This window comes from Schistocerca serialis, chromosome 10, assembly GCF_023864345.2.
Source record: "Schistocerca serialis cubense isolate TAMUIC-IGC-003099 chromosome 10, iqSchSeri2.2, whole genome shotgun sequence".
In the NCBI taxonomy this organism is placed as follows: Eukaryota; Metazoa; Arthropoda; class Insecta; order Orthoptera; family Acrididae; genus Schistocerca; species Schistocerca serialis.
In genome coordinates, this window is record NC_064647.1 from 117,432,818 (window position 1) to 117,446,019 (window position 13,202).

Genomic DNA, 13,202 nt, shown 5'->3' on the forward strand with positions numbered 1-13,202 from the left:
AGAAAACTGTCCAAGATGACTGCAGAATAATTCTACTGCCATCACCTTACATTTCATGTAAGGAGCACAAAGGTAAGATGAATGAAAAGTGAAATCAGGATCCTTACGGAGGCATTCAGACAGTTGTTTTTCCCTTGCAGTATTTGAGAGTGCAACAGAAACGAAAATGAGTAGTGGTGGCATAAGGTACCCACCGCTGTGCACCTTATGGTGGCTTGCAGAGTATATAGACACATATGTATGCAGCTCATAGGGACACACATTCGTTTCATATTGAGAAGGATTTTGAAGCTTGGTGTCATGGCTGAAGAGAGATACCTGTATTGTGAGGCAGCGGTTAATATCTCTAATAGCTAAAATATTATGACAAGAGGTTCTTGGGAGGACTCCACACACAACTCTGACAACCTACTTCTGAATGGTCAAGACTTGTTTTGGTGGTAGTGATAATGATTCCATAACACATCAATGAATGGAAGTAGCTTCTAATGGAGATTGTCTGGATATCAAATGTTGCTAAGCCTTTCCAAGATTTGTAGTATGTGTTGTTTCTAGTTAGGCCATATTACTATATGGATGCCTAAGAATTTCGAACAGAATACCCTGTGTTTCTGCTGGCTCCATGAACAGTATTAATCTTCTGTAGGCTTTTGTGGTCAGAATGAAATTGAGTATAATTGGTTTCGCTATTGTTTTTTTGGCAGAGAATTTACTGTACACCACTTAAGAATACCTGCACCCTAGTTGATTGACATTGAATGTTTTACTGTCTGTCACAATGCACGAGTCATCTGCAAACATTGTGAAGTTGCTTACTTTGTTGGAGGACAGAGATGGGACACACACATAAGAAAAGTACTTAATGTAAATGATTTGCAAGTTATAAGTAACAAAATGCAGACCCAATAAATTGGTGTAGTACCGTATTTCTTAATAACCTGTTGTATTATGTTGTTTCCAAAAGAATTTAGTGTGAAACATTTCGCATTTTCATTAAAGGTTAATCTGAAGTGACATCTGCAGTGCAGATTCTTGCAATTGATTATGTTGTCAGGTTTGATGGTGTGTTCTGTGCAAGCTGAATACAATCCATTACTGTACTTCACATTTCTGTCACTCATCTGAAGAGATACTGTTCCGATATTTATCTTCAGCGGAGTATAATTTTTGGCTAAGGATAGTGTGAAGCAAATATTCTGGAAAAATGGTCAACTTCGTTTTTTTTGTGAGAATTTTAGGGAAGTGTAGCTCACTTATAAAGGAGACTGCTTAGGGAACACCAATGTGATCCATTTTTGAGTATGCTTTATTCATTTTAAGCATAAAATGATAATTACCACTAAATGCATGTGAAGTGCTCGCGAGGTGTGTCGGCTCTATAAATATGCTATTTTCAGAATTATTCAGTTATGTATTAAGGTGAAAGCTTTACTGTATAGTTCTCTGACTTTTGACAAGCAAACTGATACAATTGATTTGCTATTAATGGAAGGATAGGACCGTCGTATGTTGCAGGTCTCAGGAGCTTCAGCTGGTTGTCAGCAACAGTGCCGGTGAATTATGCGGACTTCAAAAGAAGTTGCTGTCATCGTACCAAAAACCACAGAAATACAGACAGGAAGGAAAGGGAGACCATAAATTTTGCATTAAGAACAAAAAGTTCACATCTGTAGACAGTCAAAATGAGGGAGATAACAGTGGGCCATCTGAGGATGGAGAGGAGCAGGGAAGCATTCTGGAAGGAGGGGAAACAGCAGTCGATTCCAATACTCACAAGTCTGAAGCTACAGATAGAGAGCCAGGTTACTTGAACTTCGGCTTTCAGAAGTTCTGTGAAGACAAAGAACAGTCTAGATATCTAGTGAATGCTGAAAAGATAGACTGGAATGAAGAATTAAAGTTTCTGGATGAAGTAGACAAGAGTAAACTAGAAGAACCTGCAACAAGCTCAAAGATTGAAGAACTGCTCGTGTGCCCACCAGAGAAAGTAGAACGATTATCCTATAAGACACGTAAGGTGGAGGGTAGTGCAGTGCCTCACATCCTCACCAATGAAAGAATGTACTGCACAAATTCAGCAGTGCTAATTCAGGAACAGGCAAAGTGTGTGAAAACAGAAATTTCACATGGAAAGGATCTGTTGTTGCAGTGTGACAGAAAAGGGGCCGTGAGCTACAGTGGGAACAGTGACCCTTGTGATGAAGCACATGGTATGAAAATATGGCTGAAGATGAACAGAGAGGTTTTTATTGCAAAAGATAAAGTACCTGACTTGCAACGAAGCTCCTTTGGGATTAAAAAGTTAACTCTGTATGAAGCAACACAGTCTGGTAAAAATATTGAACTAAATGAGCAGAATGAAGGGAGCAAAAGGGTGAAGACATGGGACCATGAAGTCGGTGGAAATAATTCTGGGCCTCTAGTTAAACGTGTTTGTCTCACCGATATTTCTGGCTGTGCCTCTACATATACCTCGCATATTTCTCCTCCCAAAATGGAGTTTAGATGGGTGGATGAGAAGTGTCCAGAAAACAATTGTCTGTCTGCTTTGTCACTTTTCAAAGAATTGCAGACAACAGTCAGGATGCAGCCTGTCTATGAGCAAAATATTTTGCAGCAGTCTGTGTGGCCAGTTTGTGGTACTAGCATGATGTGTGTGCCATTTTCTCTAGTTGGCAAGCCATTGGGAACTGCTGGTATCCCTACAGACTGTAAAATTTGGATGTGGGGTGGAAGCTCTGCTGCAAAACTCAGTGTGAATGTGGCAGAATACTTACTTCAGTGGTCTTTGAAAACCAGCCAGAGGCTGAATGCCTTGACTGTTACATTGTGTACATATTTAACTAAGACTCAGACAGACCTCCTCCATGAAACATTAATATCATTACCAAAAAGGAAAGAATTGCTGTCTACAGAGAAAAACAATGGCACCTCATCCCAAATCATAGCTGTGGATGGAAACACCATTAGAGTACAGGGAAATGATGTGACAGATGTGCAGAATGAAGAGAAGGAGCAAAAACCTGTGGACTGTGGTTTCCTGTTATTCTCTCCTGTGTGTAGTAATGTATGTGATGTCCAGAGTGAAACAGCAGAGAGTCGGGTTTGGAACTGGGACAACGGAGTCACTCAGAGAAAATCATACAGTGATGAACACATTACTGGTGACAGCATTTTCCTGCTGTCTTCAGAACTGCAACCATTCAGTGACAGGTTAGTACCTTTTCCAAAGTTATTTCTATCTGCTCCTAGTTGTAATATTTTACTCATACAGTTTAGTGTCTTTTCAAGACTCATAACATTTTTATTTGTGAGGTGGGTCGACAGGCTTCATATACAGTCCCTGACCAATTTATTAGATGCACTACAATTTTTAAATTTTGATTTATGTCAAATGAAATGTTTTTTTTTATACACAAATTGTGACAAAATGATTATGTGTAGTCTACTTCATAACTAAAGAAATAAATAAAATGTAGTATTTGTTGAAAATATTGTATTTCAACAATTACAACAAAAATTAAAATATTATGAAAGTGAAACATTGGTTTTAATATCTCGGTGAGCCACCTTTTGCAGCTGTGAGAGCCGTAATGCGATGTGGCATGCTGTTGATGCAGGACCGTACTGTGTCCTGCATTTGTGGATGATGATGCCACATATGGATGATCTTCTCTAAGAGCTGTGTTTTTGTTGTGATGACATCTTTTGCCACCTCCCTCTTCATTAGTTCCCATACATTTTCTACATGATTCATGTCGAGACTATTACCTGGCCAGTCTAACAGAGGGATATTTTGTTCCTTCAGAAAGGATTTAACTGACCGGTTTGTGTGACAGGGACCTCCAACCTGCATTAAAAAAAATGGCTCTGAGCACTATGGGACTCAACTGCTGAGGTCATAAGTCCCCTAGACCTTAGAACTACTGAAACCTAACCAACCTAAGGACATCACACACATCCGTGCCCAAGGCAGGATTCGAACCTGCGACCGTAGCGGTCACGCGGTTCCAGTCTGTAGCGCCTAGAACCGCTTGGCCACTCCAGCCGGCAACCTGCATAAAAAAAATGTTTTTGTGTTAACTGTTTTTGCAGGACTTCCTTGTACTGGTCTTGCCTCATTATGCCCTTAATCACCCTTACCACAGATGACAGACCAAATCATCACCTTAGTTGTCTCATGGTCTGAATAATGCAGTAGGGATGAAATTTTTGTCCTGTTCGACGGTGCAAATGTTGAGATTTGTTAGTTAAAATTTCAAACTTGCTTTCATTGCTGAAGCATACCTGTAAAAATCAAGAAACATTATTAATATACCATGAATAAATGTTACACAGGTTATATAATATCATAAACAATAATTTTAAAGTTAAATTACGGATTTCCAGAAGTCTACATCCTTATCACACCACTGTTTAGCACACTTCAGATGCTTTGTTTTCATTGTGGCTGTTAACTTTGGTTTTCTAGCAGGTCTACAGGCCTTGAAATCAAAATCTTTCAACTTTCTGCAAACAGTGCATTCAGATGCATTCACCTTAGCCTCTTCCAGTTGAGATTTTATCTGTTTTATTGTTGCAAATCTGTTTTATTGTTGCAAATCTGTTTTCTTGGCAAAGTCTTTTGAGAAATCTTTCTGACCTTGGTGTGAAAATTGGTTTTCTTCCACTTTTATTCTTGCTTCTGGGGCTCAATTCTTCACCTGAATCAATTTTCTTCTTTATGCTCCTCGCACTAGCTTCAGATATTTCCAACCTTCATGAAATTTTCCGATTGGAATACATTTTCATTTTAACGAGGGCTTTGACCTCATCTTTTTTACGTGATGAAATGTCCCCTCTTTTACCCATTTTTAAAAGACACAATTTGTAACATCTGGCTGATAATCAAAACGAACAAAATATTACACCAGTTACATGTGAGAACGCCACTGACCAGGTCCTTTCCTGTATGCTCTACTCTGCACATTGATACCTACAATAAGTCAACAATCCAGTGTCACGTAGCAACAATAGTAACAAAATTCAACAATGTAACAAGTGCCCGGAATAACTCATAAATTTTCTGAGTAATCACATTAGATATAGTACTCAACATATAATTATCACAAAAAACATTAAAAATGTGCATTGTGTCTAAGAATTTGGCCAGGGACTGTAATTATTAAACATTGTCATTTTGGCTTAGGCTCCCAAACATTGTTATTTTCTGAGCTTATTCCTTGTGGGTAGTGTAGAACATGTGTCTGTGTATTACTTGAATATAAGTATATATAATTGTGACCAGTTACTTACGAAATATTTGTTTATTTTCATAAATTAGTTTTTGAGGCTTTTCAAGTTCATCTTCAGATTGAGCATGCAGAACTTAAATGTTTTACTTTCATAGTGTGTTGTTGGGTACTGGCTTGTGGCAGTATGAGTGGAATTGTTAATACCCATTTTTATTGCCTATTGGTCACTGAATTAATAACTACTCACTATAAAGATTGTCACCATAAATAAATCTGCCTGCATTTGCTGTGTGATTTACATAGATTTTTTATTTATTGTGACTGAATTTTGAGTATCACTCATTGTCAGGCTGCTGTAAGCGTACTATATATCAGTATATACAGCAGTTCATGAAATTAAAAGTGTATTCTATTTAAAAAAGCAGAAGATGTGCATGTGAGCGATGCATAAAAATGGCAAATGCAGAAATCCACTTAGATGTAAATACTGCTGCTAATTCAAACACCAAATGAGTGTGATCTGTGTCTAAGTCAGAATATATAAACAAACACAAATTCAGATGGAAACTGTGACAGTAATGTACTTTCTCAGGCATGCCAGATCAACACTTTTAAAAAAAATAATCATCCTCTTACGCAATTACATCTCCTGATCTCAGTCGTCACTAGTACCTGTTGTAAAATCTCACCTCGCCCTTCCCTCAATTAGCACTACACCATGGATGTGGAGGAAAAAAAAAAAAGACTATTCACCATCACCTTGCCCAATGATAGCTAAGTCTTTGCTTTTTCTGTTGGTGAATCTACATGTTTGCACTGCTTGCTTTGTTTGTTTGCCTCTGAGTGATAGCAGTGTACCCAGCACTTGTTCAGTGATTGTGTGTTTAAATACTTCATCCAGATTACCACTGAAATTTTTCTGCTGCTACCTTAGTTCAGGAGGTTTGAAAGGTTCTGAGTATTTGTGAAACCCAGTGAATGGTGACATTTGTCATGTTCAAAATGGCGTGCAAGATGTTGAAAGCTGATCTGATGACGACTTTCTAGTTTTTGCACTGTTGTGTCAGTTGTGATGCAGTGGTCTTTTAGCACCACAGCTTCCGTTTCTCTTGAGATTCATGATTCTTCACAGAGAGAAGAAAGTCTGTTACTTCATTCTTCAACACTCAGACTTCTTTGGTCATTCGAAGCACCTATGGCACCTAACAATTGTGTCATACAGTGGTGCACAGTTGCCGTACAAGTTACCCTGTGATAATGCATGAGCACAATAGTGTTACATATTGCCACTTGGGTGGCTAAACGATGTATGAGGGCATAGAGACTAGCAGTCTGTAGTGTGAATGTTCAAGGACACTTCATATTATTTTTCTTAATTTTAATTCTCATTCCATTGAGAAAGTTAAATGAATAGCACTCAAATGGCACTGTGCTTGAATTATTTAGTTTTTAGTTAGTTTCAAAATAAATGTATCAAAATTTTGTAGTTTGTTAATGTGAAACTGTTTCTCTGGACTAAGCTACATAACAGATATGATTTGGAGTTTGATCCTTACGTAACTGTGAGTACGGAGAAACTTGCAATTTGAATACACAAGGCAGATATTTTCAAGAAGTGAATTTTTTTCCCTTTATTGCAACATGAATTTCCTTGACTGTTGTAACTTATTAAGAAGTTTTACTTGTTGTATAAAAGTCTCCCAAATCGATTTTACCCTTAGTTGGGGAATTTACAGTATTTTTCACAATATGGATTGTCACTGGTTTGTGACTGCCCTCTTACTGAAATGCAGCATTATCTTCCTAGCATACAAAGCTTCAGTCTTAGGTTTTAGCATTTCTTTCTTCTTACGTTTGTTAAATATCACCCAAATATTAGGTGAAAACTGTATTCTAGGTACCAAAGGAATAAACTGCAGCAGATGGTAATTTTTTTTAACCTGTAGTGTATACTTTTGAAATCACTTGTTGTTTGTCCTAAAAATTCTGTATAACTGTGTTTTCTTATTTGTGATTTTGCTGTGCAGTAGTTCTGTTTTTTTACTTATTCAGAATGCTTTGTCATAAGCATTTGTTTATCAGAAAAATGGTTTCTCTCAATCAGCACTAATTTCTGTGGCCACTGTAAAGATAATGAGAATCCAAATGCATTTTGATTGAGAGTGTTTCACTTAGTTATCCATTGGACTTGGTAGTACCAATCTTTACAGTGTGGTATTTTGTCACAAGGTAGCAAGTGCCTTTATTGTTTCCAGTTTGACCATAAAACAGGCTTCAAGTCACTTTTATCAGACCTTAATAGATGCATTTACATAAAGAATAATATTTTAGACAGTGGATGTACTTGAGTTCTTACGGGTAACATGCTACATTTTGAAATAAATTTATAGAAACAGTGACATCCAGGAAATTGTGCTCACTCAGAAAACAACTAAAATTGTATCGCAAGGCTTTAAAGAGATGCCAAAGAAATTTTTGATAAAACTTTTACATATAAAATTCTGAACAGAACTGTATCTTAAAACAGTTGTCAGTTGCTGAAGCTCAATGCTCAACTATCCTCATTGGAACAGTACTGTGGCAAATAAGTCAAAGATAGATACTGTAAACTTCAGATGTCCTGAATCAGTATGGCAGTCATTCAAACAGTGACTTCAGTTAACTCTGCACTATCCTGTTGTTGTTATTTTTTGTGCTTCCTTTGGTGAAGTTTAATTATTATATTCAGACAGCCAGTTATTATCTGTATTTATAAATATACTCTTCATACAAAACATCTAGTGTGTTGTACTGCAAACCAGTATCTCTCCACAGAGTTACTTCCCTGAAGGTTCAGAACACATGCCCAGCTGTCTGGCATTACTTTCTAAGAATTAAAAATTTCACTAATTTTGGGTATGTTATACTCAGATGGTGAATTAGCACTGAATGCGATGTTTCTACAAATTATTTACTGGAGTTATTGTTTCAGGTCATCTGTGATGCTTCCAGAACAAAATGAAGAATTTAGTGTTGCCACTACTGGTGAAATGTGGGCAGTGCCAGCATTGGAAGCCACATGTACTTCTGAACAAGAATTTCTTCCACCACATAGATCAGAGCTCCAGATGTCTAAGTGTCATGCCAATGACAAGATTCAAAGCAGTGCCGATGAGACATTCTCGAAATTACATGATAGGTGCAACCCAAATGGTATACTGTCCCCAGACTACGGTTTCTGTGAAGGTGATGATGCTGCAGGTCTCCCAACTCAAACTGCAAGCTTGACTGACAAATTCTATAATGTATTAGATGAACATTGTGGTATTCTCACACATGCAGAGTTCCCAAAAACCGCTAAAGGGAACCATGAGATGTATGAGAATATTTTTCAAAAAGAAGCTGAATGTAAAGAAAAGGAAGCCATTGAGAGATTATGTGAACTCTTGGATGTTCATATACCTAATAGTAACAGGAAAGATAGAGATAAGTGTTCAGCTACATTGCTCCCAGCTGATACCACATTACCAAAAATCACTGAAACTGATCAACCCATAAACAGAAGTGTAGAGCATACAAAGTTTCAACAAAAGTTCAGAGATAAAGTTGTCTTAGCAGCAGATTCTCAGTTTCGACCAATTTCACCAGAACATGTATCTTTAGAGGACACTGGATGTATTAGGAAGGCCCCACAAAAAGATACTGAGGCCAAGAAAACAGAAGTTTTAGAGTTTACACACAGTGTTACTCATGGTACGCTGCCTCCGAGCAGTGACGATGATGATGATGATGATGATGATGATGACAGCAGTTCTGAGTCATTGTCCTCTGTTGTTACTGTTGTACCAAATGCCTCTTGGGTCCCTCAGAACATTCACCAATATCCAGTAGGAAACCAGAGCCAACAGAGAGGTAGCAGTGGAGGTGAAGGTGAAAGTGTTCCCTTCAACCAGCTCAATGACCACACATATCCTATAGTAGAATGCCCACAAACAGGCGAGCCTGTCAGTTGTGTGACAAGAACAAGCTGCTCAATGACTGTCTCGGTAAGAAACTGTGATAACAATGAGAGTACAGAAACTGAGCTTCACACCTTGGGCAGTGACCAGTCGTACAGTGGGTCACAGTCAAATTCTGAGTGTGCAGATGGGAGCAGTTTGTCTGTAAATGAGCCATCCCTGCAATTTTTGGATGATTTGGTGAGTATGTCTGATATTGGGTCTTCTAATAATTTAGAGCAGAAAATTGTCAAAGGATCGGGAGCACTATTAGTCGACACAAACAGTTGCAGTAACACGGCAGCACAAACACATCCACAGTGTTCCGAGGCTATGCACTTGGACTGCAAATGCAACACCAATTTGAACTCAGTGCAGGAACTTACGGTCATCAGTAAACTGCACGAACCTAGCTGCTATGACACGAAAGCAAAAGGTAATAACATATCTCTGAGCAGTCTGATGGTAGTGCCTCGGTCAAAGAGAAAGAAATCTTTCCGTAAAAATGACACTGTTGCTGAGAAAATTTTATGTAGGACTAGGAAAAAGATGTTAGACATTCACAAAACATCAGTTGGTGAAACTTGTTTACAAATGAAGCCGTCAGAAGAATTGTCAAGATTATCTTCTGCAGAAAATAAACCAATCCAAAGTAATCTGACAACACTCAGATTTGATAATCTAGACCCAGTAGCACAGTATACTAGCAAGAGGAGGAGAAAACGTGTCTCTGAACCCGTCGAGGCCTGGTTGCAAAATACTATTACGTATTTCCCTGGTATACAGGACGAGCATTTTGCAGGAGAAATCTCAAAACATGTCACTTGTAATCTGCCAAAAAAGGAACACGATGCTCCCAGAGTCAGCCCAGTATCGATTTTGCCAAGAAAACGTTCATCAATCGATAGCAGAAGTGATGAGAGCTCTGGTACTGAATTGTCAACTCGCCCGTCCAAAAGACGCAGAGGGACATTGTGTGATGAAGGAGTCGTAACGGTTCAGATGTACTCTAAAGGTGGCTGTTCTGTAAATAAAATGTCTAAAGGAGGAAATGGAGCAGAATTATCTTGTACATACTGTGGTAAGCTATTTGACAGGGTTTCAAAGCTAACTGAGCACATAGGCTCACACACCCTGCCCTACCATTGCTTAATGTGTGGACGCCGCTTTGGGAGGGAGTCGCAGCTCACTACTCACGAGCAGCATCTGTCCTGTTCACCTCTAGAGAAGTGCCGCTATAAATGTGAAGGATGTGGCCAGAAATTTCTTCAGAGGATATGTTTACTTAGGCATGTGGAAAAGCACATGGAACAGGACAAGGAGGAGCGAGTGGAGAAATCGAGGTGCAAGGCTTGTGGAAAAGTGTTCGATCAGGCAAAGCTGCTTCTGCAGCACGAGGGAGAACACAGGACGAAGGGGCGGCAGCACACGTGCAGGGTGTGTGGCAAGACATTTAAGCGACAGGCCTTCTTGGTCAGGCACCGACAGCTTCACCGGGAGAAGATCCGCTTTGAGTGTGGCTACTGTGGGGACTATTTCAAACTAAAGGACCAACTAAGAACACACATTAGGCAGCACTTGAGGGAAGAGACAAAGAAAGCTCTCGAACAAAAGCGGAAAGTGCAGCAAAAAGAAAATATGATGAGAGAAGAGATTGCAGGATCCTTTCCCATTATCCAAAAGGAGCTCTCCCTGCTCATCTGCCCCGATTGTGGCAAAATTTTCCGCTGGAAGACGGCACTGCAGAGGCACTCGGCACAGCACAAGCGGGAGGATTGCAGGAAAGCGGCACTCGACCCCGAGCTAGCCCGATTCCACTGTGACGATTGCGGTGACAAATTTGCTTCCAGAAACTCACTGCGTAGCCATGTCCGCCGACATGTGTGTGAAAAAATTAATTTATCATCTGTGGAGTTGCAGCGCTCTCGCCACCACTCTGGGTGCACCGGCAGTAAAGAATGTATGTCACCACCGATGACTCCCATCTTGCAGTATAACTGCAGCAAGTGCCTCGCAGACTTTTCACAGTTGTCAGAGCTGCAGCAGCACTCGTGTGGTACAGATGACCGGCGACCGTACACATGTTATGTCTGTGACAAGGCATTCCTGTCCCCGCGCCACCTAAGTCAACACATGAGAGTCCACTTCCCACCCCACAAATGCCGTTTTTGTGGAGACACTTTCGCCCGTAGATATGAATTGCTCTACCACGAGTGGAGCCATCGTGACCGTGAGCACTTCAGTACCAATGATAATAATGGAGGAACCAAAATAGTTTATAAATGAAGCCTTTATATTTTCTTCAGAGTTCAGATCTTTTTATTTTATTTAAATATTTTTTCCTGTGCTTTTAACGAATTGGAATTACCTTTTTCCCCCTTTTGCTGAACCAGTGTGTATTTTTGTAACTGTGCTGCCCAGACACTTGTTTTGTTATTGTTATTACTGGTTAAATGCAGTGCACGTTCACAGTGTACAGTTCTGAAGCCTCCATCTGATAGTGGCTCTCTTTGTTTGAATTCTCTGTGGTATTTGACAAGTCATTTTCAAATGCATGGCATATCTCACAACTGTACTACATACTGCCATCTATAAAAGTCTGTGCTGGTGCCAACACCTTTTCATATTTTTCAACTGTGGGCACCTTGTTAGCCTGTAGTACAATTCTTAATTAGACCAGTTATGGCTAAATGTTTCCTTTAATTGCGTGCAATGTGAATAGATTGCATGGCCCTTACTGGCAGTCAGCAGACTGGGCACTCTCTGGTTTAGATTTCAAGTGGATCAACATTGGTTTCAAAGTACTACTGTGACAATAGCAGCCAGGCTGCATTGAAACTAGCATGAATTTTGTGTGCTACAAAACCTGAAATAAGTTAACCTAGCCACAGAACCATTGCTACAGTTTGCACTATTTTCTTAGTTGTATTCTGCCAGCATGACCACTTGATGAAGTTTGACATCCATTGTGTCATCTACTTGAAACTTAAAATTAGCTAGAGTGAGGTCTGCATCAGTTATGTTTCCTCCAGCTGTGTGGTAATGCATCTTTCATGTAGAACTAAAACCCCATGTTTGCACATTTCACCAGAGCTTGGTGATGTATTCTGTTACAATGCTATTACCATGACCACTACACTTCCAAAAAAATTTCTATTGCTGATTATCAATAGACCCAGATCGAAAAGTCTGTCTGTTTGAACTTGTTGCACATCATGGTGCAGTCTTCAGAGAGTAAATTAAGTAAATGATCTGCTCTGTAGACTAAAGTAGTTTACCAGACAGTTCTGGTAAGATGTCTGTTCATTATATTATATGTTTATTGGGTATTTATATTTCATTTTTTTAATTATTTGATATTTCTGCTCCTTTTAACTGCTATTAAATATTGCCAAAATAAATACATTATGTTTGTCCTTAAGGATGTTTCACACAGTACTATTTACTTAGTTTGTTTACGTGTTTGCTAATTTAAGAACTCTATCTTGCATTTGTATATTGCTATTTTTTTGCAGAAAAATATCAAATTGTGATCTCAAATTAATTATATTTGTATAAACTGTACCTGAGAAAAAATGTACCTGAGGAAAAATGTTAATTTTCTTGTATTTTTGTAATAAATTATAAGAAATCATATTTAACTTATTTTTTGATGTATCCACACACAAAGATAAACAGGCTTCATATTTCAGTACCCTTTTGCATAACTTCTCAAAGTACAGTTGTATGAAGTCTGAACCAAACAGTCAACTTTTTATGACTTCATTACTAGGAATGTAAATTGCATTAGTTTTATTTATTCCATGCATTTCATTTATTATGGCATAACTATTAATTTTAAATTCATGTGAAGATTTTGCATTGTCAGGAGAGCTGTAAGTAGCCTATTGAGTTTGTTAATTTTAAACTGAGGTTTTGTTTGGCATTGTACACATGAATTTTCAGACATAACTGTTTTATTATTATTATTATTATTATTATTATTATTATC

At 38.6% G+C, this 13,202-nt stretch overlaps 1 protein-coding gene across 1 annotated transcript; it reads left to right on the plus strand.

Annotated features, from left to right (window-relative positions):
• The first annotated feature begins 629 nt into the window (after positions 1-629).
• LOC126424861 (uncharacterized) lies at positions 630-12,847 on the plus strand. The gene is made up of 2 exons (XM_050087675.1): positions 630-3,213; positions 8,206-12,847. The coding sequence occupies exons 1-2, from the start codon at positions 2,060-2,062 to the stop codon at positions 11,495-11,497; spliced, it is 4,446 nt and encodes a 1,481-aa protein (XP_049943632.1). The 5' UTR covers positions 630-2,059; the 3' UTR covers positions 11,498-12,847.
• Positions 12,848-13,202: the final 355 nt, after the last annotated feature.